Source organism: Electrona antarctica, assembly GCF_951216825.1.
Source record: "Electrona antarctica genome assembly, chromosome: 1".
In the NCBI taxonomy this organism is placed as follows: domain Eukaryota; kingdom Metazoa; phylum Chordata; class Actinopteri; order Myctophiformes; family Myctophidae; genus Electrona; species Electrona antarctica.
In genome coordinates this window covers 41,746,704-41,769,748 of record NC_136806.1, presented here as the reverse complement: position 1 = coordinate 41,769,748, position 23,045 = coordinate 41,746,704, and the positions used below count along the sequence as shown (strand labels likewise).

General features: G+C 42.6%; 1 protein-coding gene across 2 annotated transcripts in view; it reads left to right on the top strand.

The window, feature by feature from the left end:
• The first annotated feature begins 1,515 nt into the window (after positions 1-1,515).
• Positions 1,516-23,045, top strand: part of tspan17 (tetraspanin 17) — a 59,048-nt gene continuing 37,518 nt past the window's right edge. For both annotated transcript variants that reach the window (XM_079511480.1, XM_079511479.1), the window contains exons 1-6: positions 1,516-2,071; positions 9,080-9,130; positions 15,994-16,140; positions 17,555-17,725; positions 20,073-20,198; positions 20,540-20,587. In XM_079511480.1, the coding sequence (XP_079367606.1) occupies positions 1,979-2,071; positions 9,080-9,130; positions 15,994-16,140; positions 17,555-17,725; positions 20,073-20,198; positions 20,540-20,587 (636 nt within the window). In that variant the 5' untranslated portion in view covers positions 1,516-1,978. The remainder of the gene's footprint in view (positions 2,072-9,079; positions 9,131-15,993; positions 16,141-17,554; positions 17,726-20,072; positions 20,199-20,539; positions 20,588-23,045) is intronic.

The following is a 23,045-nucleotide window of genomic DNA, read 5'->3' as shown; positions in this document are numbered from 1 at the left end:
AACAGAAACTGAATGTCAATTACGTTTATTTTAATTTTTATTGATAATTAATGTTACGTGGTTAGTACGAGTCGAGTCACCACCAGCTGAGCTTACGTCAACGAGGAATCTCTGGAACACAATGTGTTGACAGCTGGGCTTTTGCGGCTACATTAATTCCATTTTCTCCAGAAACTGGCTGTATCAAATATGAATGGACATCATTAACGACGCACAGCCACTCCCCTGACAGAAAGGCTGGGGTGGTCGGTTTATTTTTCAAACACAGTTCTTATATGAAGCGACCTAAAATCACCCTATGGAGATTTCAATGCAAATAAAAAAATACATGAACCTGTGTGTTGGTGCCCTCTACTGAAAGTGACGTCAGACTTCGGTGCTCTATAGCACGTTATAGCATGTTATGGATATAAATACTGTACAACTTTGTCATGAATAATTCAACAAAAAATACTTATAACTCGCACAAATAAATTGCATTACACAGTGCTGCCGGGCGGGTCTTTGCGCAACTGCTCCGTCATTTAGATATATGCCCCAAAAACATTACCGGCCCAGGGGCCCTCGTGGGGGATAATCCGTCCCAGCCTATCTGCCACAGCCAGCCAAGAGGTAAACTCTTGGTAGTAGTTGCGACTGCAGGTCGCATTTACTATGGAATCGTGCATTTCCCGTCAGTGTGTTGGTTTGATTGATTGATTGAAGTATTTATTAACAGATTGGAAACAGTACATTTCAAGCACAACTCAATACAAAACTGTTAACTGTGGACGACACCATAAAGCATTACACTTGTTTACAATAGGGTCCACCATGTTCAATTCATCATAACATTTAGAGACGTACAAATATAGCCTACACTTCTATATGGTCACCCCAAGAATCCATGGTGCTCACTGCCCAGGTCTCGTGACATCATGTGACATCATCAGGGATGGAGTCATGGAGATGTGAAGACCCTGATGTCATAGTAATTAAATGCGACCTGCTTAAATCTCCATAATTATATGGATATATGTCAGAACCTGTTCTGAGATTCCATATGTTGATCCTTCCCCATCCATCCATCCTTCCTCTTCGATGTCTCCCTTTTGACTTAGGCCTATACCTAACCATTCAAATTTCAAACTGTAGACGGGCCTGCCCCAAAGTTATTAGTGCAGCCACGCCCGGCAGCCGTCGAAAACTAGAGTTCTCAGAGAGAGACTCGCTGTAAGCACTGGACCAGGGCTAGAGACAAACATGCAGATGTTGTGTGTATAGGCCTGGCTATAGCCTATTTAGAAACAGGTTTACAATGCTTAATCGTATCCATAAAAGTGTATGATAAGTCAAAAACATTGTTTGCAAAAAAAAAAAAAAAAGATGTGAGAGAAGTGGGGGGATTCAGCTCCCCCCATAGCCCCCACTACACCCCTGAGTAGGTCTACTAGGGAGGCTGTGTTCCAGGTACCACTAATGCAGAATAATATCCAGTAGAGGTCGTCGTTGAGGCAGAATGAAGGGCCATACAGTCAGTGCAGTGCAGTGGGTCTCCTCGTTTGACACTGTGAGGATTTGTTGTTGGAGCACAAAACAACCAGGATGAACATTTAAAAGAGCCCAACAACAACGAAACTAGATTCAGGATATTTGATACCAAACTTCAAGGACTTTACCGGCCTCGACCTCGTTATGCACACGTTGTGGCAGTTGAAAGACAGCGAGTTAGATATTAACTGAACTGCAGATGAAAGTAGCTCTGGATGTGTTGTTGTTGGGTATAGCTGCTGCTAATGCTAGTAGCAATAGTAACGAAAGTCGAGTCAATTTGAGCTGCTCGTCTTTTGTCTTAAATGCTGACCGACTGGCAGGTCGTTGCTGTGTAGCTAATGGAGCCAGTTAACATAAAAACTACAACTTTAGTTGAGCTACTGAAGTAGCATTTATTAGCCCAAGTAGTTAGCTAGCTAGCCAGCTAGCCACTGATCTGAGAAGAATGAGCAGAAACAATCACAATCAGCTTTATAAAGGAGCAGAGGTCAGCTGCTGTGTTAAATACTTCTTGTTCGGATTCAACATCATATTTTGGGTAAGTGTGTTTGTGTGTGTGTGTTTAATTGCTGCCCTCTCGATTAATTTGGGACATGTTTTATACATTAAATAATTAAAACAGTGTGCTGTGTAATGTTTACTACTAATGCCCTAGTCACAGTGATTGCCATTATTGTTTGATAGTTTAGTTAGATTTTGTATTTCTGTTATTGCTTGGTACTTTAGGTGTTTGTAAAATGTGTGTTTGTGAACTGTCCTATTTTGTTGACTGACCGCACACTCATCTAACTTTAGGCCAGACATAACTGCATTGCTTTGACCTTTTTGTTGATTTATTGGTCAGCCTTAATTGACCTTTACCACATTCTTGATCCTTGCTCTTATGACCTGTATTTATGGTCCCTTGGAACCATTGTCAGGCTTCTGTTACATACAATTTGCTCTGTGATCATTACATCTCAATAGTAGGGCTCCAAGCCAACTATGTGCATTCTGTTGATAACTTTTTTGATTAATCAAACTATCAAGAAGGATATAAAATATATAAATTATATATCAAATATATCTATTAACCACTTTACCATTAATTAACCACACAAACATCATTTTATACTTTTGTCACAACGGTGACATAAAATAGTGAAAATAGCAGATCTACAAGTTCACAACGCATTGCATGTGCACATGTTGTGGGCTTATAGATTGCTTATTTTCACTATTTTCATTTCAGCTATAATGACATGCCCCAAATACAATACAATAACTTACACTATTTTAGCATCCAACTATTTAGAATAGAGTTGCATGCTTCCAGCTTAACTTCAAGAATAGTCAAACTTGACGGCTGCTGTTTGGCTCAGTGAATTTCTAGCCAGAAAAACCATTAGTAGATCATAATGAACTTCACAGGTACTCTCTGTATAAAATGTTTACTGCTTTTTAAACTCTATTGGTGATACTTGCCCATCTTTCTGAAAAAACATTTCAGTTGTGTGTAAGTTTGTGGTTCGACGTCAGCCAGTTCCACTCTGAAAGCGGTTCTGCATAGGAAAATTATTTGGATAATTAAGCAAATTAATCTCCATTTTCATCCCATTCGATTTACATTTATGTTCCTAGGCTTGAAGGCCGAAAGGGTATCATCACCAATTGCACTAAAAGGAGTAAAAGCTGTTGATATGAAATAGTTTTTCTTACTCTGTCCCCTTACGGTGTACCCCACAGATTCGCCAAGGGATTCAAAAGGATTTGCATTTGATAAGCAGATTTACATTCTGATTGAAAAATCCTTTCGACTAACCAATCCTAGTAGGGCAAGGGTTAGGGTTTGATAGCTGATTCCATTTAGGAAACGTTCCGAGTGGGCAAATTATTCGGATTGGAGAAGCTCTTGAGTCGACAAATCTCTTATCAAATCTTTTCTCCACAAATCTGAAGTTGAAATGGCATTGTCACCAAGTTCACTAAAAGCTGTACAGAATTTAGAACAGAGACATAATATTCCTCAATCTAATCTGTCCAGTCCAAGTGAATTAATTTACATTGTATTCATATTTCATTAAATCCTTTCGCACCCTGTCCCCAACCCTAGTCTTCTCTTCTGTAGCCTTGCAGAGTCACTGGTGAGCTCAGCTCTCATTTCTATTAGCTGCCATTCAGCACTGAGGTTATGCGACACGACATGTCAGCCCCCGCTTCTCAGTACCCCACTCTGAAAGGCCCTGCTGTTCACATCCCACCAGCCCTCCCTCACCGTCACCCTGATTCCTGACTGTCCCTGACTGCAAGTCGTTTAAAAAGTCACTGGCTGAAGGGATGGCATGTCTGTGTATGTGGCTGTGCCTCAGAAGAGCTTCCCACACACTGTCTGAAGGAAAGGCCACGCGGATTTGAATACAACCCCAGCCCTCCTCCATTCAAACACCCCATTCACTCCCCCCACCACCGCTATTGTATACATGCACTGCATGATGCCATTGTCTCTCTCTCTCTCTCTCTCTCTCAATCTCTCTCTCTCTCTCTCTCTCTCTCTCTCAATCTCTCTCTCTCTCAATCTCTCTCTCACTCACTCACAGACACACTTACACAAGGTACACACCAAACCACACGCACATTCATACAGACACCCACACGCAAACCATGCACACACAACACACACTCCCCCTCATTAAAACACAAATCGTATTCACACACATGGATGAGAACAAAGGGTTGGGGTGTTGGGGGAGGGGGGGTTACTGATGCTAGACCCGCTAGGCTCGTCAGCAGATGTGATCCACATGCACTCTCCTCCTTTACTTTACCTCCTCCCTTCTTCCTCATTCCAGCATTCACTGAAGCGCTGATGGAGGATCTCACCTCACCTATGAAGTGTCTGTTTGTTTTTTGTTTGCCTCTAGTAACCACAGACCAGTCTTTAGTTGTAAACACTACACTCAAAATTGAAGTAGGGATCATCACTCTCTTGCTCACACTAACTCACTCTCTCTCTCTCTCTCTCACACACACACACACACACACACACACACACACACACACACACACACACACATACACACATACACATACACATACACATACACATACACATACACATACACATACACATACACATACACACACACACACACACACACACACACACACAGAGAGACAACTCTCACACAAACCACTTGTTCCCCATAAAGAGCACTCTGTATTGTAAATCGACCAGCTAATCGAGAGGGAGAGGTTGAGTCATCGTCATTCAGCCCTGCTGTGTCTGACTCATGTTTATGCTTTCTCTTGTCTGACTGTGACTGTTGAACACCTATAGGCCAAGTCAGGCCTACAGGATTGTCTCTTGAGTCTTTAGGAACACGTTCCAGCTTGCTGGCTGTTTCCCTTAGTAATCACCAAAAGATGCGCGCCTCTAGCTTGAGTTGTGAAACCTGCTTTTGTTGGGATGAATCAGTAAATTGGCAAAATGGAGAGATCTGTGCTTTATTCTCCATCAAACAGCCCATTTATGTTTGCCGTAGAGCTTTTCTCAGCTTTGAATTTGGAGTCTAAATTTAATCAAAAGTGTGATGAGGCCTAGTTATTGTGAGTATACTAATGAAGTAAACATGCCAGAGCCATTTTGAATATTTTCTACAATTTCTAGTACTGCAGCTTGCTGTCGACAGCCAGTCGACAGCCAGACGGTCTCGCCAAGAGACAACACACCTTGTCTTGTGGTTGGAAAAGACTTATTCCAATCCCCACATCCACCTAATTAATCACGTTTTTCAGCCACCCCAGCAGCTGAGATGTGGGGGAGTTGTGCATGCTGTAATTAAGAGCTTGTTAGGTTGTAAATGAGTTGCTGAGTTGGGATGGGTGCAGGGCTGCATTAGAAGCTCGCTATACAGTGCTGGTTATTGCATAGTTGCTAACCAGCACTGTATTCGCTACACTACATTTGTACTCTCTCAGAGTTAAATTAACACTGACTATTTCACAGTATTCATTGGGGTTCCAGCAATAAAAAACGTATCAATCTGGAGTCCTCATGCATTTGTCAATCTGGTGTATGGTCTGGTCTATGGCCTACACCCTACAATATTTGGTGGTCACTAAAAAGAACTAGAACAGTGCCCGTTGGGGGGTGATCAGGTGTGATCAAATTGGATAATTAAAGGTCGAGATCGCGCATCATTGTGATGTCAGAGCATCATTCTGATGTCAAAACAGGCCAGCTCCATATATGGAGATCTAGGGGTGATCAGTGCCTGTTGGGGGGTGATTTGAAGTCGGTGGGGCAAACGGTTCTCGAGTTATGTGCATTACAGACGTACACACCTACAGACAGACAGACGTGGTGCATTTATAGATAGATGTGCCACATGTTATTATATTATTTAAACCAGAGCAGCACAAATATCTGTGCCAACCAAGGATCCAGGTTACCACAGTAACCTGGATCATCATGGTTCCCCTGGCCTGAATCTCTATTATGAAAGCCATGAAGCAGATTCGTTTTGCTCCAGGGAAAATAGCATTGGTGTCCCTGTGTAATCAGTTAGTAGCCTGTTTCTTGATGGATCAAGAAGTGGGAACTGAACTGATGACGCCACAGGGATTCTGTGTTGTTTTGGGCCGAGATGAGCTCCACAATATTGGTCGTGCAAAGCTGCTGGTATCGTATATCACAAATGCAAGGACTGTTGTTAGCACAGCCTCGCACATTTGAAATTCAGCAGTCTGTGTGTGTGGAGTCATGGAGAGGGCAGTCATGCTTGAGTAAGTCTATAGCCTTTTGTGGGTGTGCATTTGTGCGTGCGTGCGTGCGTGCGTGTGTGCGTGCGTGGATGCATGGATGTGTGTATCTCCACTGGCAGTGTGGCACTTGGTTTGACTGTTGGTTAGTCGAGGTTAATAGGATCAGCTGGCTGAGAAGGTCATCCTCCTCAAGTGTTATAATCCCCAAGTGGAGAGAAAAAGAAGCCTTGAAACGCCTCAGAGTGGACGCACGCACGCACGCACGCATGTACAGAGAGCGAGTGATTGAGTGTGGTAGAGAGTAAAAGAGAGCTCATAGATTAATTTGAAATTTGAATAGCTGGGATGGGAAACGGCACGGTTGATATGATAACATCTAAACAGAAGCAATGAAGCATAGATCGAGAGAGAGCGATAAAAGATTGATCTCCACACACAGGCACACGCACACATGGGTGCACTTGCGCTGTGCACAGACTGGACAGGGTTAACTTCTGGGGACAGATTGAGCAACTTGTGCAAAAAAGAAAGGTGTTTGTATCCAATCTGTCAAGATTCAAGACAGAGCCGTAATTGGAAATAAATCCTGCTGTAAATGGAATACAATTAACATCTGAGAATTTAATCTGAACAAAATCCACTCGGACACAAACATGAAATGTATGTTTTACTGTTATCTCTGTGTAGATGATTTAGACTAGAGTCAAGGCTAATCAGATTACATCTGTCTGTCTCTCAGTCTGAGCCACTCCACCAGGCTGATCCCTGTCATGACAGTTCTCCCCTTCACTGTCACTTGCATATATGGAACCAGCACCACCATGCTGAATTAATTCAGTATGTCTTCAGAATTCTATCAGAGTTAGCATAGAGCATTGTTCTATGAACCCTAGCATCCCTATTCTGGGCGTAATTGGCAAACATTCGGTATAAGCAAGCACACATTTGGAACATTTAGCGATACATGGGCGGGCTATTTTCTTTACTTTTTTTTTAAAGATTTTTTGGGAGCCTTATTGGGTCCTTTCTCCTTTATTGATAGGACAGTAGACTGACAGGAAATGGGGAGAGAGAGAGTGACAGGCACTCGCAGCAAAGGTTGCCTGGATTTGGATTTGAACCCACAACACGCTTTCAGGCTGGCATTGCAGCCTAGGGTGCTCGGACCCGCACGCCGGAGGCCCAGGCCCCCACATGGGCTATTGTTTTTATATTTGATGTACAACAAAATATCAAATAATGAAATACACGCTGTATGGTTTCTTTGATTTGGGTGTGTGTCACTGTCTGTCACAGCTGACAAAATAAGTAACATAACCTTCAGCCACACATGTATGCTCTGCTCTCTACCTGTCCTCAAACGAGCATGACAGTGTAATCAAAATAATAATGGTCAGATCGCATACAGACATATTATTTATTTACTGCGGAGAGAACACATGTTTGACTGACCACTCGTCACTCTCGTGGTGTTTATCCCCCTCTCCCTGGTTCCGTAAGGATATGTCCACATGTCTTCTCGTCAAGATGTAAACATTGAGAACTGTTTTGACGTGAGGAGAGGGGAGGCGGCTATCAGATCAGAACACCCGAACATTTTCGCGAATAATAAATAATAATACCACCGTCGATCCAGAGCCATAGAGTAGAAGAGTTGTGACATGTCAAAGATAGTAGAGAGATGGAAGATGGTGTACTGCAGTGACAGTGTACACACCAGCGTCACTGACAAGCAAAACAAAAAACATAGTTACGTCATCAGCCAATCCCTGATTGGCCGAGCAACGCCACCAACACAAGGTCGATTCAAAGGGACCACCGACATACGCAGCAAGCTGCCAACTCGCGCTCTGATTGGCCGAGCCAGTCATGAGCGTACGCACACAGTGCCCTGATTGGCAGAGGATGTCACCGTCGCTGACATACGCAGCCGAAAACAGTACTTGCGCATGCTCTGCTCGCACAAGTAGGTAATAACTGGGTGGGGCATGCATTTCCAACATGCATCGTTCCAAGTAGGCCAGTGCCATTTTTATTTAATTTTTAAATAATGTGCTCCCGAAAGACTTTCATGATATGCTGGTACATGGGTATGCTGTTCTAGGCAATTAGCCCTTCGCTAAATCCCACCCCAAAAAGCGATTTTCCAATGCCAAAATTGCCAATCCAAATAGTTTAGCAACTGTTGCCACATCATAGCTGTCAATGTTATTTTGCATGGCTGTGTTGTTGAACATATACACGTCTTAAACATTGGGAAAGTACAGGACTGGTACACTACCAGGTGATGGTAATAATACTAATTACCGTGCAACATGAAACATCGTCCCCAAACATGAAAACTCCTTTCTGGTGGTCATTAAAAGTTGATTTCTCCCTCTGTCATTTCCTCGTATTTCTAGTTTATTTAAATAATGTCATGCAAATTTGTGCAGTGCATAGCCTACTGCAGGCCTGGTTGACTAGATTTAGAAGACATTTTGATGCTCTGAAATGATCCATTATTTATTTACACTTCCTGTAAACAAACAGAGTGAAACGTTATCCTAGTGTCCAATTTGAGGACTCACTCAGGCCACAGCACGTTGATGATTACATCTTCAACCCATTTAGACCAAAGGGTCATTAAAAAATGGCTTACATTGCTATAAATGTAGCTAAAATCTAAAATGACAAATGTTCGTTCCCAGATTTAATGGCTTAAGAGACAACATTGCGTAGTGTTGCTGATGGAACTTTTCTTTTAGAACGTCTCAGCACTCAGGTAGCTAACGTTGCCTCTCCTGTGTGTTCTGTTTTGCAGTTACTTGGAGCCGCATTCCTTGCCATAGGCTTGTGGGCATGGGCGGAAAAGGTAAGCGCGCACACACACACGCGCAAATGCACACACACACACACACACACACACACACACACACACACACACACACACACACACACACACACAAGACTGTTGTTTCGATTGCGTGGCTCACATTCCTCCCCTTATTATTGTTACCCATGTTACCTAAGCAAGAAATTGGGTTTCTTTTCTGGAGGGCATTTAGTTGGAGCAAGGAGAAGTGTTTCAGGGTGATATGATTATACAGTATTTGTGTTGTTGCGCACTGTAAATAGCCCATCTACAAGCTGACAAAAGCGTTGTGAGATTGTAGATCGGCCACCAGCCCACAACCAAGTACCGGATAACTCAGACTTTTAGTGTCACGGTTCACCATGTGCACAACTGTAGCACCATTCCTCTTAACACTTTATAGTACTTAACCCATTATTAAGTGATAAGGGCCTTCAAATGATTGTCTTAAGTTGGTATGGTGCAGAAAAGGGGGGGGGGGATTAAAATGAATCCTGGTGAAAATTCAGGTCAAAGTAGACTGTGAATGCAATCGCACCAAAGTGTAGTTGGTTGGCCAAAGATGCACGTGTACAGGAATAAGCAGTACTAGAAAAGTAGACAGTGGTCATGTCCAGTCGCCAGAAGCGCACGGCATCTCTCTCTCTCTCTCTCTCTCTCTCTGTCTCTCTCTCTGTCTCTCTGTCTCTGTCTCTGTCTCTGTCTCTGTCTCTGTCTCTGTCTCTCTCTCTCTCTCTCTCTCTCTCTCTCTCTCTCTCTCTCTCTTTATCTGTCTCTCTCCCTCCCGCCCTCTCTCTCTCTCTCTCTCTCTCTCTCTCTCTCTCTCTCTCTCTCTCTCTCCCGCCCTCTCTCCCTCTTTCTCTCTCTTCTCTCTCCATGTGAAAATAGCCAATCTACAAGCTCACAGTGCAATGGCCACGGAGTAGCCAAATCTATATGGCAACTTTTGGCAAAGACATCTGAATCCAGTTGCATAGTGCAATTTCAGAACATGTTGGTGAGTTTATATGGATATGATATAGCAGCCTATAACAGCCTAAATGGTCAATATGGAGTGACTATGTGCGTACTTTGCGCAGAGTTCCTCACACAAGAAAGGCAAACAGGGCATGCCTGGCCTGGCCACTTTTCACTACAGTTAATAACTGATACAATAATTGAATTCCCTTTGTCGCTGGATTTCTCAGTTGTGCATGAGTCAATTGCGTGTGTCTCACGCTCACTGCGTGAGAGAGTTTGGCAGCTCTGCGAGAGACCGATTGTAGCAGAAACACAACAGTATAAGAATGAAACATTTAAAAACCATAAACCAGACTGTAATGATCACCTCACATGATGTATCCCCTAGCTGCCAGATTCATATTTAGATCTTCAGTTGACCATAATGGAACCAAATGAACCCCGGCGGCCGGATTCGCTAAATAATTAGCATTCACTTTACTTGCGCTGTTGGTGTGAATATAAAACATATGGTTAATGCCGGTGGTTGGGGGGGTGGGTCATGTATTTTCCTCTGAGAGGGTGGTCACATCTGCATTCTGCACCACCGCCCCCCACCCCCCCCTCCCCCTCCTATTGAAATAACGACCAGTTACACCCCCGGTGTAACTGGCTCGGAAGAGCACTAAATGCACCACGTCTCTCTCTCTGTGTGTGTATGTCTGTAATCCTCGTAACTCGAGAACCGTTTGCCCCACAGACTTCACATTTGACACACGTTCCACCCCCCCACAGGGAGTGCAATGTCCGGCCTTGAGTCAGTAGATACACGGTTGTCCAGAACCGCCACAAAAGGCTCCGGTCAGGCTCTGCCAGTGGACCTAATGAGCCTAAGTTCCCTTACCTGTAGAAGCCTCTGCCAATTGATTGCCATGGCAACCCCACACCTGCCATTTGATTACTTAACCAGTCCACTTTTCAGTTTGCACTCTTCAGACACAGGCAGACAGATACAGAGATCTCCATTATATGGGCACAAAAGGGACATTTAAAATGACACTATGACAACGGTCATACTATGTTCCCAACTTGCATCGTTCCCAAGTAGGCCGGTGGCCGACGGGCACAGGTCTAGTATGTACAATTTGTACATACTCTTGTCTTTGGCAGTATGACAGCATCTGCAGGCAAATTGGATTAGCAGGCTACACATTTGTCAGGAAATTATTGTAGCAGTGTGGATCCTCTGTGGGCAATTGTATTAGTTTTCACTCTACACTACATACAAAGGTCAAATGCTGACTTTGCCCTCTCGTGTGTGAAGGAATGTGGTGCTGCTCGGATGTTCTTCCAGCTGGGGTACAGCAGTCAATTTCCTCATTAATTAGCTGGAAATTGTACCGATTGATTTAACAAATGCCCCACCAGCATGGAAACATGCACTGATTAGTAACGTCTGGTCATGAACTCTGTTAAAATTGGCCTGCCCGGGAGCATCTTCAGTCACACAGAGTGAATAATAATGAATTGCAGGCGCTAAAAGACTGAAAAGGGGTGAGGTTGGGTCTCTGAGTCACTGAGAGGATGAGTCTCCGTCAGGAAGTCGTACCAAAGATTGTTAATTTAGGACGATGGTCCATCCTGATTGGAGCCACTAGAGGTGATATGGTACACAAATCCTACAAATGGTCTCCTAAGTGGGTGCCGGTGTCAGACGGCAATTCTTGCTGGTGTGTTGCTGGGACAGAGAAAGGTCAATAATAAAGTAGATTTTCTTTTTTTTAACAAATGAACTGCTCCTGGCGGAACGTTCCGTCAGAAGGAATCCAACTAGCAACTGCTTCTGGCGTAATGTTCTGTCTGATAAGCTTTATTATTGATATCAAACCGGATCGCTGATTTCTTTTAATATTTTTTTTGGCTTGGCCTTTCCTTCTTTAGCGATCCTAGACCGGATTGCGCAACTGCGCTGCCGTCCACCTCTCATTATACAGTCTGACTAAAAAACTGAATAACTATAATCTACAGAGCTCTCCATGGTTTGGATAAAATGCGCGCTATTCGGAGGTATTTGCTAGGAGGTCTAGATAGAAACATTGGCGCTTTCTAGAGCAAGGATGGCTTCATTTTAGCTCACTAGGATTGACGCTATTTATTTAGCATTAAAGATGGACACCCAAACAGGATGTCAGTCCAGCGTGTGCTACATTGAAAACGTCTCCGAGACATGGACACTTTCAAAGAAACTAGAGAAACGGTTGGATGGCACTTACACCCGCCTTCTAATGAGAGCGCAAAATCTGTCTTGGAAGAGCCACCCATCGACTAATCTAATATATGGCAACCTTCCCCGTGTTTCTTCACTATCCAGAAGAACACAGTTTGCCGGCCACTGCTACAGAGCTGACAATGAGGTTATATCTTCCCTTCTTCTCTGGAGTCCTGCCTCAAAGCAGACCAGAGGTAGAAAACTGTCGTTCCCTGATGTCATCGCTAGGGACACAGGCATCCGTAAGCAGGAACTGGGGATGGCAATGAAGGACCGGGAAGTCTGGCGTGTTATTGTGAAATCCACAATCTCGACCGCGGTCGAAAAATAATGATGATGAGCACAGTTAGGAAGTCCTACCCTAGCAAGTCTTTTAATTATTAGGGTTTTATCTATTGATACCCCACTGGGACCTGAGTGGCAATATGGATTCAGTTTAACTCTATCCCATTATCCCATAATGCCCATTATTTAACGAATGGACTCTGACACTGTTGTGATTTATTTAATTTTCATGTTGAGCTACAAAGAAGTTAATAAATTGTATTAAAACAGTTAAAAGAGAATTGCACTATTTACAGTTCAGGTAAATTATTGAACCACATTTTTCTATTTATCCACCTGTCCCGTTTGTATTTTTCAACTGCAATAAGTCAGTAAACTTTGTAAACCATACTTTGGTGCTATTTTATTTATTTATCCTTTATTTATCCATAATGTTATTTACTGCAAAAGATGGAATAGGAAAAGTCTGACAGTTCCGTCTTGATCACATGACCATAGAGATGTGTAATAAAAACACACATATGACAAGTGATTGTATTAATCAGTCAAATGCAAAATGTCGGTTAACGGTTAAATGGTTAATTATTAACTACACTCCTACCAGCCAGTGGTTCCCAAAACGTTTAGCACGAGACCCATTTTTTTTATTTGATTTTAATAACAATTAAAATCAAAATGTCTGAAAAATAAATAAAGGGACATTTACTTGCAACCCATAAGAATGGGTCCTGAGCCACTATCTGAGAAGCAGGGAGGATGCAGGAACTGGAGCAGACCAGAGACTGACAGGAAGTCATAGAACACACACACACACACACACACACACACACACACACACACACACACACACACACACACACACTGAGGGCTGTGGGGGCTGGGCTGTCAGAGAGGAAGGATGGATGTCTGTTTTTGAATGTTTGTGGAAGGTTTTAAACACTGCCTTCCGTGGAAAATATCTCAGGTTTTAGGCATGCGTTAGATCTGCCAGAGAGCAGAGCAAAAAAGAAAAGAAAAAAACGTTGTAAATAAATCGAGACAGAATGCTGAAGAATCATCAGGCTGCAGGCTTTGTTCTTTGTGTGAAAAAGAGAAAACAAACAGAACAAAAGCGTAGGACAAGTTAGGACGTTTTCCGTGAACACCTGTACAGCTACACCCCCTGGGGTTTTAACAGGTCAATCTAAGGCTTTCTGGCCTGCTGGCACACAGTATACATGATTATTTTAATTTCTCAAACATCAGAAGCTCCCTTGTAGGTCTTTTTTGTGTGAATGTTTTGTGTGTCTCTTGCAGAAGACACTTGACGAGAGGAAGGAAGTGAAGTAGTGTTTTTCGAGATTCAAGATGTTTATTGTCACACAGATGTACAAGTACATGCATTGTGAAAAACTTAGGTTGGGTGATGCTCCACAATAGACACAATAAAAACAATAATAAAATATAGCTGCAAGCAGCGATAAAGCGGGACCAAGATAGAAGAAGAACAATGCGCAATAAGAACAACATGCACAAATGAGACTGACGAGCTGAGTTGTCTGTACCGGGATTTGAACTCACAACCTTGTGGACCGAAGGCGGGAGCTCTACTGACTGACCTACACAGAGCCAATCAGTGACTATATTGTAAACAGTAAAACCATTCAGTGATTTGGTAACAAGAAGGTGTGTCCTCATTTTGGGCATGTCTTTATCCATTACTACAGTGTGTTTTCACGCACAGTTTGTGTGTGTGTGTGTGTGTGTGTGTGTGTGTGTGTGTGTGTGTGTGTGTGTGTGTGTGTGTGTGTGTGTGTGTGTGTGTGTGTGTGTGTGTGTGTGTGTGTGTGTGTGTGTGTGTGTGTGTGTGTGTGTGTGTGTGTGTGTGTGTGTGTGTGTGTGTGTGTATACAAACTCTTTGTACGCTTTCAGTGCTATTTGGCATGACAGCACAGTATGGTACAGTACAGTGCCATATGGTACAGTACGGTACAGCACTGTATGGTACAGTACGGTATTGCACTTATTACACTATTACACTTATTACACTATTACACTCCTATTACACTTATTACACTTATTACACTATTACACTATTACACTACTATTACACTATTACACTAAACACACTTATTACACTATTACAAAATGAGACTTATTACACTATTTCAGTTACTAGTATCTCTATTATTGTGATGCCATGTCCTAGTGCCTGATGGGTCAAATGTAATCTACTTCAATATTTCTATAGTTGAGTCATCACAAATCTTGCAGCACACAATGCATACACTTTGAGTTGTCTTTACCCGGATTTGAACACACAACCTTGTGGTCCAACGGCGAGAGCTCTACCAACTGAGCTATGCAGACACAGTCAGTTGACTCATTCTAAACAGTAACATCATTCAGTATTCATATAGGTATTAGGTGCAGAAGAAGTTTCACAAAACAGCAATTTTCATTGGTTCATAAAAACTTCATTTTTTCACTTAGAAAAAATGTGCTACGATTATTTGTCCGTATAGGTCCAAAGTTCACGTGTAGAAGTTTTCGTGCATTTTGAGTAAAGATTCTGGGAGGAGTTACATTTGAACTGTTTTTCCATATAATTCAAAATGGCGGGTGATCTAAAGGTCAGAGGTCAAAAGTCAGAACACGAAAGTTGTTCGGCATGAGGAGACACATATGTGTATCAAAGTGTCATTGCCAACGGTCAAACGGTTCATGAGATATGCACGTTCAAAGTTTGCACGTTTTGCATCAATTGAGTGCTATAGCGCCACCATTTGGCCAATCATGATGGGCTTCGCATAGTCACCGTTTGGCATGGTCCTCTATCATGTTGACAAGTTTTGCGAAAACCGACTGCACGGTTCAGTCAGAACAGCTATTTTTGGCAGAATGAGAAGAAGTACTGATCATATAATTCAAAATGGCGGGTGATCTAAAGGTCAGAGGTCAAAAGTCAGAACACGAAAGTTGTTCAGCATGAGGAGACGCATATGGGTATCAAAGTGTCATTGCCAACGGTCAAACGGTTCATGAGCTATGCACGTTCAAAGTTAGCATTTTCAATTGAGCGCTATAGCGCCACCATTTGGCCAATCGTCTTGGGCTTCGCATATTCACCGTTTGGCATGGCCCTCTACCAGATTACCGTGTTTCGCGAAAACCGACTGCACCATTCAGTCAGAACAGCTATTTTTGGCGGAAGAAGGAGAAGGAGGAGAAGAAGAAAAATAAACACAAAAACAATAAGTGACCAAAGTCACTACGTGACTTCTTGGTCCCTAATAACGATACTAAGTCTAAAAGGTTTTAAAAAAGTTTTTTTGGGGGCTGTTGTCTTCCTAAATCCAAATTATAACCAACTTGGTTCTCTTCCCTGCAGGGGGTGCTGGCCAACATTTCGACCATCACAGATCTTGGGGGCTTCGACCCTGTGTGGCTCTTCATCGTGGTCGGAGCGGTCATGTTCATTCTGGGCTTTGCCGGCTGTATAGGAGCACTGCGAGAAAACACCTTCCTGCTGAAGTTTGTAAGTCAACACCCAGTTTTCTTTTTTACATTTTTGAGTGGTGCAAACCACTCCAACAACTGGCTTTGTACCCGTGTACCCGTGTTTGTTCGTACCAAAAAAACGAGCATGGTTGCTATGGTTAGCAACAGTAACTATAACAATAAATGTGTAGTTGCACCACTCAGTTCACACAGGTGTGATTTTTTATTTACTATACTTCTGTTATAACTATTTTATACTTCATCATACGATGGTGACATTTGTCAAAAATAGACAATCTTAAAGCTCACATGGCATCGCCTTGTGAAAATATATCAGCTATTTTCGTTATATGGAAGCTTTTTCCAACATGTTTGTATTATGACATGCCCGAAAATTGGGACACAGTGTTGCTAAACCAATTCGCACCTCGTTCACACACCTCGACATGGAGAATTCGAACCACAGCTAAAATTGTCAGTGTAGCAGGTGTTACTGTGACATTGCATCTAATGTTTAACAGAAACCACATCTGGTGTCATCAGAACACCGATCCACCCGTCATACTGGACCGCAGCATTTCCCCTTTCATCAAATCATATCTTCCCCATCTGTACCATGGTCTGTTGGCAAGCCATGGATAAATAAAGAAAATATCACTCCCCGGAGCTATGACACATCAGGTTGACTTTGTTGTGCAGTGGTAACGTCACGTGACTGACGAGAGACAAACTAGCCTGGTTGTCCGCCAGCACCTATTAGCTGCTGTCCAGGTCCATTAGGCCCCGGCAACAGAGTAGATGTGGGAAGCTGATGTGGCTTTTGGGCTCGGGAAGTTCTTTATGACCCGGTGCATTTATCATTAGCCCCCTCTTTTTCCTCCCGCATTTACTGTAAACGGCAAGGCGCGAAGGCACCTCTGGGACTGGCGCTCTCACAGCCACGCTCTCATTCAGCCAGCCAGGTTCTGTGCCTTGGAACCAGACCTACTGTATGCAGAGGGGTAATATATCAAAGTAATTTTCCTGTTTGTTGTTTGTAGTTTCATAAGGAAATTGCAATAAGAACAAATTTGCTTTATCCTCATTATTCCCCCCAAAATATACAGTATATAGAAAAATACACCCCCCCCCCCCCCCCCCCGTATTAATGGACTGTTTGCAAACGAACAAGCACACTGGTGTGTGTATACACGGTATGTGTGCATGTGTTTGTGGGTGAGAATAATGTATTGATGTATGTAATATGTATTGCTATTATGTCTGCTTACACTTAGTTCTTACTTTTACTCTTTTTACTCTGTGCTGCAGAATGTCCCCCCTGGGGGAAAATAAAGTGTTATCCCATCCTATCCTAAAATAATAATGGCTGAATGTTCTCCTTTGTGCCTGTGTGCGTGCCGTGCGTGCGTGCGTGCGTATGTGTGTGTGCATACATGCTTGGATGTGTACAGTTCTCCGTGTTCCTGGGATTGATCTTCTTCCTAGAGTTAACCGCTGGCATCCTGGCATTCGTTTTCAAAGACTGGATCAAAGACCAGCTCAACTTCTTCATCAACAACAACGTCAAGGCCTACCGCGATGACATCGACCTGCAGAACCTCATCGACTTTGCCCAGGAATATGTGAGTCTACAAACTACATCTAGTAGTGTCTCTGTCTCACATGTCAAGTGGTCTTGTTTATGTCTCTTAAGCGACTCTCTGTTATGACAATCAACTAGACACCCCATTGCTGAGTACATCCCATGATGAATGGCATTGTAGTGGATTTGAATAGTTATGCAATTATTTGAATGAGATGATTTAGATAATTGGATCTCATGTGTTAATCGCTCTGGTGTGATGTAACACTCGTGTAATCCTGTCGGATCATTAATGGTACACGATCTGTAGCACAGCATACATGCTTAAGCTGACCTGAGCTCCAGATCAACAAACAAAGACCGCATTCATTGGCCTTAGCAGCTTAAACGCTGTGATAACTGATAATGGACTGCAGTTAATAGGAAAATAATGCTTTTTGGGGGGCAAATATAGTTTTTAATCTTTAAAAAATATTCTCGCAGTTTAGTTCGCAGTTTAGAGTGCACATTGTGGCTGCCACATGTTTTCAGATTCACTGCCACATTACGAGACATTAATGCAGTGTGTTGTTGTATAATTGTTGTATACAATGAAAAAGTCACAAGATGTATTTATATTGGCCAACAAACAAAAGTCCATAGACTTGGCTGCCATATGATGTCATTTCAAAAGCATGCATTGGATGGGCTAACGCCCCTCAAAAATAACAAAATATCCAAGCTGCTTTGATTACCAGGACCACAGTTGAACTGAAAACGCCCTGCAGCCCAAAGAAACCTCCAGTCTGCATGCATATACATTTTTGTTTACACAGCAATATCGTCTGTGAGTGTGTTTACATGCAAACGAGTTCATCAGCCAATATTGACACAAATGGATATCAGTAATGTGATTGCTCTTAAGTTGTGTCTACACAAATTATTTGCGTAATCACTGAGGATGAAAATCCCTGGAAAAACACACACGCACACGCACACGTACGCGTGTGCACCTGGGAGGTGTCACTGTGTGTTTAATAATGTATGGCTTTCGACCACAACATACTGTATAATAATTGGCTGGAGAGCTGCAGAGACTCGTGGGATGCAGTCTACCTATGGGATGCAGTCTACCTATGCACCAAAACTTATGTTACTGGCAACAAGTAGCTCTGCTCAGCCACGCCAAAGGAAAAAAGCATGAAGGCAAGGCTTTCATGCTTGACCATGTTCAAGGCTGCTGAACAGGCTGCCTGTTTCTGCACATATTTCACACATGGTGTAAGACTAGATAGCATTAGAGTTTAGACTTAGCGCTTCGACAAGCACCTTCAAGACGACTTCACTGATGCTCAACCAATCCACTGCCGCATCATACAACCTGCTATCGGCTGATGTGGTGTGGGCACATAGCTACAGTATGCCGAATAGTGACCACATTTGGTATTGCAATCTACTTAAAATTGCTTGTTGTGATCAGCCAGGCTGGTTACACAATGATGTCCCACGAAAACCTGAACCAAGCTCTCCAATTCAAACCGATGGACCTGCACGTCCAGATTTCGGTTCAGATCCAAAATATGCTCTCCAAAAGTCATGGAAATTGTGTAAAATATTGCTGAAAGGTTTTGAAAATTAATTGGAAAAATGTGTGGGAATCCTGTCTCTCTTTCTGAAACTCTCTCCAGCTTCCTCCTTATTATTATAGTGCAACACAGAATGAATATATCAACGTTTAGACACAAGTTGAGTGCTGTTATCTCCTTATGATTTATGCCAAACCATACAACTCACCAGAGCGTTCTGTTCATTGTCAAAGTACGATATGCGCCTTAGGACAGCGCAGCAAGATGTGCACATTAGTTCAACAGAGAACGTTCATGCAGCTGGATCAGCACTGATATTATGGCTCTTTGTGTTTTGGTATGCTGATGCCAGCCCCGATGGCATATTTTACCATTTTCTTCTACTACTGTGTTGCTATTTTTGAGAATATTTGCCTATAACGACTTGCCAAAACATAGGGACGCTTCTGCACAACAGAGCAGGCTTCTCATCTCATTCTCAACCTAGTTTTAGTGATGTATCTTGTTCTGTTGTTGGCAAGCAACAATAATGTCCATGAAAATGGAACAATAAAGTAAATAAATCTTATTTGTGAATGAATAAGTCATTGATCAATTCTATTGCATTGGGCAGCAAGTGAGATGAATCCTGGTCCTAATTACATGTCGTCAGTCACCACTGTGTGACTGTTCCCTCCAGGCTATGTGATAGACATTCAACAGCCCCGAACAGCCATCAATCAAGCATTTGAGCAAAATTGTGATATTTCCCTTCATAATAGTTTGAAAATATCCCAGTGAATAATGATGTTGTTACTTTGTTCTGTCCTCCCTGGCACACAGTGGTCATGCTGTGGAGCTCACGGTCCCAACGACTGGAACATGAACATTTACTTCAACTGCACTGAGCTGAACCCCAGCAGAGAGCGATGTGGCGTGCCCTTCTCCTGCTGCGTTAAAGACCCCGCCGTAAGAATCTTTTACAATTGATCTGGTCTGATTAAACACAATTCTACACTTCGTAATTCAACGGTGTGGTGTGGAAAAATAGCTAATCTAAATAGCTAATCTAAAAAGTCATTCATTTTTTATAATTGATTAAATTGATTGTTTTGATTACTGGTAACTGTACCCCTAGAACTCGCAAAGTCTAGTGATTGGTTGCAATAAAAAATAGCTCAGATCACATAAGTGACATACCTCTGGTATGGAGAATTCCTCCATGATCATAACACAGTCAGCAAGTGAACTAGTAAAAAAGTCTTCATTGTTTCCTCATGTTAATGTGTGCTATATGCTGTTTATTACAGGAGGACGTCATCAACACACAGTGTGGATATGATGTTCGACTTCAAGGGGTTAGTATTTCTAGTATTGCTTTACATGCATAGAAGGCAAGTTTTTCTTCTATCTGTTGATCTTGTGTATCAACCAAAAATATAAAAAAAATCATTGGCACATCAAAATGAAAAGTTACGTTCTGACAGATAACATAGTTAGCTTGTTATACCATTTACTTTCAGGAGGAACTTATTTAAAGCCTTTCCAAAACTTCACCAATGTTCAACTTCAGTCCTAGCATTCTACTGTGAGGAAGATATGAGATTCTGACAAACTGTAACATTTCACAATGCGTACTGTCTCGAGAGATCGCTCTCCTTCTGAAGCTGTGCAAAAAAGATATAGTTGTATACAGGCTGGCTGTGTTTTTCTCTTAATAAACCAAACGCATTGGGGAGTATATATATTTTCTGCTATTGTATAGAGGATATAGGATTCAGGTTTAAAAAATGTACGTTTCCCTTTAACAAGCTATATAATTTAAGTCCCATAATCTCAACATTTAGAGCTCATTATTTTTTATGCTGTCAAATGTACCTCTCTGGTTGTGATGGTTGTCCAAGAACTGTAGCTCAGACAATGGTGCACAGACTGCACACTGTTCATGGAGACAGACAGTAAGTAGTATAACATGCGGTTCTCTGCCCTGAACAACATGATGCAGAGCTGCTAAGTGGAGGCATGCCAGAGAGTATTCACTCAGCAAACTTTCCCAATAGGAAAGGATTTCATCATCTGTTTAGGAGTGGTGGTGCCAGTCCAGACCACGTTCACTTGTTATCTGAAAAGGTCTGTACTTATGGTAGATTCCTTTTCGTAGGGGGGGTTAACCACTTAATCCCTGTTGTCAATGCGATGCGCTGTGAGCTTGTAGATACTTTATTGCTATTTTGGAAGGTTTTTATTTTGTTTTTTTCATCATTTCTGCCTAAAATGACATGCCCAAAATAGGGACGCCAGGTTGAAAGTACTTAAACTGTGATAACATTTAACTGATCCTTCAGCATAGACATACACATTGGGACTTTGAAATCTTATGACAGGGCAATGAGGGCATTCACATGTAGCTGAGATTCATGTATATATTCTAATGACATCCGACCAACAAACACAGGATGAGGGAAGGTAGAGTATAGGGTTAATTTGCCGGCATACTGTTCCTTGCCTTAATGACAGATTGGCGTTCTAACAGGCATAATTAGGCTCCAGTTATAGCCTCCGAGACCAGCCTATCTATGCTCTGTAATTGGCGGCTCAGTGGCTTATGCCAGTCCTCCTGTGTGTATGTGTGGGTGTGGTGGTAACAACTCACTGCACTGCAGTCAGCAGGAGTGCTGTTGCTAGGCGCGCTACAACACAGTGAGCCACCTGCCAACCGCCTCGGTCCATTTCCTACGCATGCTCTTTTTCTGTGAGCCCCGCGAAGGCCAGTGGCATCGATCAACGCGTCACGCTACGCTCCCACATCGTAGGGCTGGCTGTGCGGTACTGTATATTATAGAATACAATTTATCTCATGGCCTAATTTGAAGCACTGACGGTAACGGTAGGCCTATATGTCACAGACGGTATATTGATATTCCTTTCTCTTAAAGGTATATTCAGTGATTTCACTTCATTCAAATACCACTTATTTTTTCTTTTTTTTGGATAATCCTCCCTACTATAGAGTGTGCTGACCATATAAGGACTTCCTCCCTGTCCCCAGTGAGCCCCTGGGGTAAAAAAAACCCCCTAGTTTCAGTTTTGGTGGCGGGTGGCAAAGCCTTCATCCAATCAGGATGAGAGGGGCCTTCCTCCAATCATGATCGAGCCTTGGTGCACATGCTGTTGGCCTGTTGCACTTCCCCCCACTGTAGAGCGTGCATGTGCACATTTTGTTACCGGGGCGGACTGGGTGGTTTTCCAAATCACCCAAATCACTGAATGCGCCTTTAAAGATGGAGTACTGTGATTTTTGTACTTTTTCTGTTTCGTATGTGTCTATGGAGTAGTATTACTCTAATTGACCGCCAGGTCAGGTGTGGTTATAATATTCAAAATATGTCGCCTTTACCACGCAGTTAAAATATTAATGCTTCTGAAGACTCTTAAGTAGACGATGATTACATTAGCTATAGTCGATTCTCGCTAACTGTTTTTTGGGAACCGGAAACGGTCTTGTTTTCCAAGTGAAATAGAGCGCTGCCTATGGTGGTGGTAGCTGAATGCTTCCTAAAGCACTGGTATGGCATATCAGCCATTATGGTAGCCTACTATTTAATGTAAGTAATTTACATCTCAGTTTATGAAATGCAACAAAACTAAGCTACAGAAACGTTCAATAGAAAGTGACTTCTAGTACAGCAGAAGAATCACTATCCATACTGTAGGGCAGCACCTCCCACAGCTGTGTCGTTAACGGCGTGTCTATGGTGGGAAAGAGGAACAGGGCAGAGACAGAGGGAGGATGACAAAAAACAACAAAGACAGGGC